General features: G+C 46.7%; 1 protein-coding gene across 1 annotated transcript; it reads right to left on the reverse strand.

Annotated features, from left to right (window-relative positions):
- Positions 1–2,379: 2,379 nt before the first annotated feature.
- LOC128708069 (cyclin-dependent kinase 20) lies at positions 2,380–3,896 on the reverse strand. The gene is made up of 3 exons (XM_053803027.1): positions 3,693–3,896; positions 2,855–3,523; positions 2,380–2,427 (listed from the first exon to the last, which is right to left on the reverse strand). Exons 1-3 carry the CDS (start codon positions 3,894–3,896, stop codon positions 2,380–2,382), a joined length of 921 nt encoding a protein of 306 aa, XP_053659002.1.
- Between the last annotated feature and the right edge of the window lie 355 nt (positions 3,897–4,251).

The raw sequence follows: 4,251 nt of genomic DNA on the forward strand, positions 1-4,251 counted from the left end.
CAGTCTTGAATATCAACGCTAGAACAGTTTTATGAAACTGGTCGCACTTCGATAATAGTTGTAGTATTAATTGGAAATGGTACCATCTGCATGTTAATTTTAAATAAATTTTAATGTTTTTTGAACATTCAAAAAGCTAACACTTTGAATTGGAGATAGAGAATTGGAATGGAATGGATAGCTTTTGACCACGATAGCTCCACCGTGGCATACGAGAACCGCCGAGACAAGTTGGCAGTTGGCAAAAAATTTAAACCGACACAGCATACAGACAGCACAAAACAATGGTGCTAAACGACACCATTTGGAGGTTAAATATTTAATTTTTATGCGTCAACTACACAGTCGGTGCTTAATTTGATGTACAAAAGTACGAACCAGATTGGAACGGTCGGTCGCGCACAAACACGATGCCAAGCAAGAAGCATTTGTGTGGCATGAAAGCACTTTTCCCCGATATCGGTGAAAGAGCGAAAAAAAGCACACCAACTCACAAAATGCGTAAGAAAAGTTTACGCGTAGGCTTTAACTCTTCTGAAGATATAGCAACCCAAGGGGACTGGCAAAGGACACTTCGCGTGACAAGGTAAAATCCATGATTAATAATTCAACTTTTTATCTGCCGAGTCGGTGGTGATTTAGACTTGAGGGTCTTTTAGAGAGATAAATTGACCAGTTTGTAACAAAACCGTCAAATAAAAGCAAACCGGCGCGAAACATTTTAAAATGACGAGGGATGGTTTTCTTCCTTTAATTTTCCATTAAAACCTGCCGTTAAACTTAACTTTTTTTTTTGTAATGTAATGTTCACAAAATAAGCATCAAAAGACTAATTATACTTCAGGCGTGGTACTGCATTTGTGTGAGTGCCTATGCGTCGATTCGGTCATTATTCAAATCGAATTATCCCGTGCCTAAGTAAATGCTAAAATGCAGAACAGATTTCCCGTGAGATGGATGGTCGGGTAACGTAATATTGGTGTCGGTACCCTTCGATGCAAATAAATGAACCAGGCAAATAGGATGAAAATAAATGAACGTTGTAATGGCTCAGTATCGCTGCTGAAACTGTAGATGGAAATCGAGATGTTCGATGGAACGACACGCGTTTAGAGTGTTTGGTGTTAAGCAGTACGTCTGAAATCAATGAAAAATTGAATTACTCTCACTTAAAATGCTCGCCTCGAAAATACATGGCTTGCGAACGAAAGGCAGGAACTATTGAACGCGTTGGCTGCGTGAGCCACTCTTGTTCCAAAACAGTCTTGAACCGCTAACCGTCCTGGATGTGATTGAATGTGATCGTAGCCCATTAATCAGTGATTGATCTAATAAACAGAATACACAAGCTCTTGGGACCCTTGACAGCTTGTTGTAACTATAACAGATTTGATCGCTTCTAATTCTTCTTCTAATCGCTGCTTCTCACTGCTTGTGGAGTATCGGACCAATCATTTTATCAGAGTATGTTCAATATTTGTTTTTAAAAATTAATATTAAGTCCTAAGGAACAGCGGCACACCATGCGATTGCTTCGTCCAAGCTGTTATACGTTGCACTTTATTTCGTTTTGTTCAGCAGCTCACTTCAACCGAAACTGGGGCAACGTATGTGCCCTTGTGCTGCGTTGTGATACTACAAGGTTCGGCATAATTGCGTAGATTTGGCCCTACACGTCAGTTAGTCTAGTGCTCTTCTTCACAGCCAGTGGCCACTTTCATCCGTCGTTAGCGATCTGACGCACAACATCTCCTGCCGGCAGGGCTGCCGTCCGACCGGTCGCACGTCCGACCAGTACATCACCCGCCTCAAGTAATTGGGAGCAACAGAGTGAGAGAAAGTTCAGTGTCGTTTAATGGTTCACAGTCTGCGTTTGAAAAAAAGCGTTGAAGCTGAACCGATTGCGCGGAACTCTGAGAGCTTGCAGTGCTACCCAGCGTTTCGGTGTTGTTGGTAGACTTTCCTCATCTGGCGGACCTTGTGTCTTAACAGACGCACCCGAGTGTGCTATCTACGAGTTTCGTACTATACGATGTTTTTTTTTTGGTTTTGCTTCTTCTGAGTCACCCATTGTTTCATGTACCGTTGTAGCTCCGCGTGACACTAGCTCAGTACTCTTGGTTGCGTGTGCTGCGTTCCGTTACATTGCACAAGGTCTGGGCAGAAAGTCCAACGTTTAGGTCTTCAGTATCGCCTCCGGAAATTCAACTTGCCGCTCCGTTGTCACCAGCAAACGTGGAATGGAAACTGTTGGGATTTTCCTTTTTTTGATCCACTCCCCCACCAAGGACAAACGCATTTTCAGAGGTTTAAATCCTTTGCAGGGCTGGGTTGTTGGCGTACAGAGGGAGGCTCCGGCTGCAGAATGCCTGTTGCGAATTAATTTTCACTCGGTGCTGCGTCAGTGAAGTAGGGATGAAGTAAAGCCTACGTACCGCACATAATCAGTGGAAAACACGCAAACGGGAGATAAGAACGAATGAAACAGTGTGCGGAAGTAAGTGGGTGCCAAGGGTCAACGGTAGGTCAGCAAGATAAGGACTGAACAAGAGGGACGAACGGTTGGCCAATGAATGAAAATAAAGATAATGGGAAAAGACAAATAAAAGTATACTAATGGGAGAGAGAGAGAGTGGAGGTTCGGACGTGAAATGTTCGCTGGAGTAGTGGAGGACTGGTTCAGGGCAGGGAAATATCTCGAGTAGCATGATTTTAAAATGCCTCCCACAATGCACCATCGCTCTCGGTGTTGAGTTCCGATGTGGTAGTGCAGGTAGCATAAAGAATCCCCACAAGGACGCGAAAAGGAAGCAAACGACGGTGAACCGGAAAATACAAAAGGTTAAAAACCTACCTCTTCGGCAGTGAGACGCTTAGCAGGATTATACCTCACCAGCCCATCTACCAGGCTGATCTCGTCGCGGGTGGTACAGCTCGGGAAGATGTCCTCCCAGCGTTCTCCACGCGAGTTCGGAAAGCGGATTTTGTTATAATCCGGAAGGCTTCGCACTTCTGGCCAATCTTTCTGGTTCGGAGTGCCGAGCGTGCGGACAACAAGCGCCAGCTGCTCTATATCGGTGGCACCGGCGAACAACGGAACGCCCCGGAGCATCTCGGCGTACACTGCTCCGCTGGCCCACAGATCTATTGAAGGACCGTAACGTTGGCAACCCCACAAGATTTCGGGCGCTCGGTACCAACGTGTGGCCACTTGCGGCGAATAGGGTTTGGCCGGTTGTAGTCCGTTCGACTCGGTGTAGATGCGGGCGAGTCCGAAGTCGGCTATTTTGAGCACATCGTGCCGATCGATCAGCAGGTTGGCTGGCTTAATATCGCGATGCATCAAGCGCAGTCCGTGCAGGTACGCCAGCCCTTTGAGTAGCATGCCCGTGTAGCGCCGGACGGTTGCACGAGATAAAGGATTTTCTTCGTCCTTGAGCTTACTGTACAGCGTATGGGGCATGTACTCGAATACCAAGGAAATGCCGGCCAGATCCGGATACATGTCGAGTAGCTCTAGGACCTGCAAATGAAAACAGAAATCCACATCTAAGTCAACATTGCACTTGAACCAAACCAACCTGCGTCTAGACGAGTCATATAGGCAGCATAGCAACCAGCTAACCAAGCAACCGAACAACCGCCAGTAAGCAGGTGTTGTGTGTGTATGGGTGTGTTTAGGTCGAACTCACATTGTCACATCGGCAATGCTGTAGGGCACGAATTTCACGAACCGTGTTTAGCGATACGACTCCGAACTTTGTCCGCAGCGATAGCTTTTTGATGGCCACCATCTTGTCATCACACTGCAGGTCTCGCGCTTTTACGACGACACCGTGGACTCCTTCGCCGATTCTGCCGAGCAGCTGATAGCGCGACGGCATATAATCGTCCATTGTGCCCGGGCACGCTCAGATTCCAGCGACAGGCTGATGCGATTGTTTTTCTTCACTGTTGCTAAGGAAAAATGCCAAGATTGCGGCTTTTGCAAGCGGTTCCGTTCGTACGCCACATTTACCGATCAGACGGGATTCGAGGGTTGCTTTTTCACTTTGACGCCAGGCTCCACCGGTTACGCTCCGCTTCCTCCGAAGGGTCTGTCACCCAGGATGTTTACTTTTAATTAGTGTCGAGCGATAAAAAATCGCTCAAACAACCCGCCTCCACAGGACAGCAAGTAAACGAGACAAAGAGGGGCCGAAATGGAAGTAGCGTCATTTCTCCTTTTTAGCTGGTGTGGATGGGGTGATG

This window comes from Anopheles marshallii, chromosome 2, assembly GCF_943734725.1.
Source record: "Anopheles marshallii chromosome 2, idAnoMarsDA_429_01, whole genome shotgun sequence".
Classification (NCBI taxonomy): Eukaryota; Metazoa; Arthropoda; class Insecta; order Diptera; family Culicidae; genus Anopheles; species Anopheles marshallii.

Bases quoted from the DNA above. Each gene is read 5' to 3' on its own strand.
- LOC128708069 (XM_053803027.1), bottom strand. From the start codon at position 3,896: ATGGACGATTATATGCCGTCGCGCTATCAGCTGCTCGGCAGAATCGGC. The intron at 3,524-3,692 runs GTGAGTTCGACC...TTTCATTTGCAG, and splicing joins AGCATTGCCGATGTGACAAT to GTCCTAGAGCTACTCGACAT. The intron at 2,428-2,854 runs GTAGGTTTTTAA...TGCGGTACGTAG, and splicing joins AGCGTCTCACTGCCGAAGAG to GCTTTACTTCATCCCTACTT.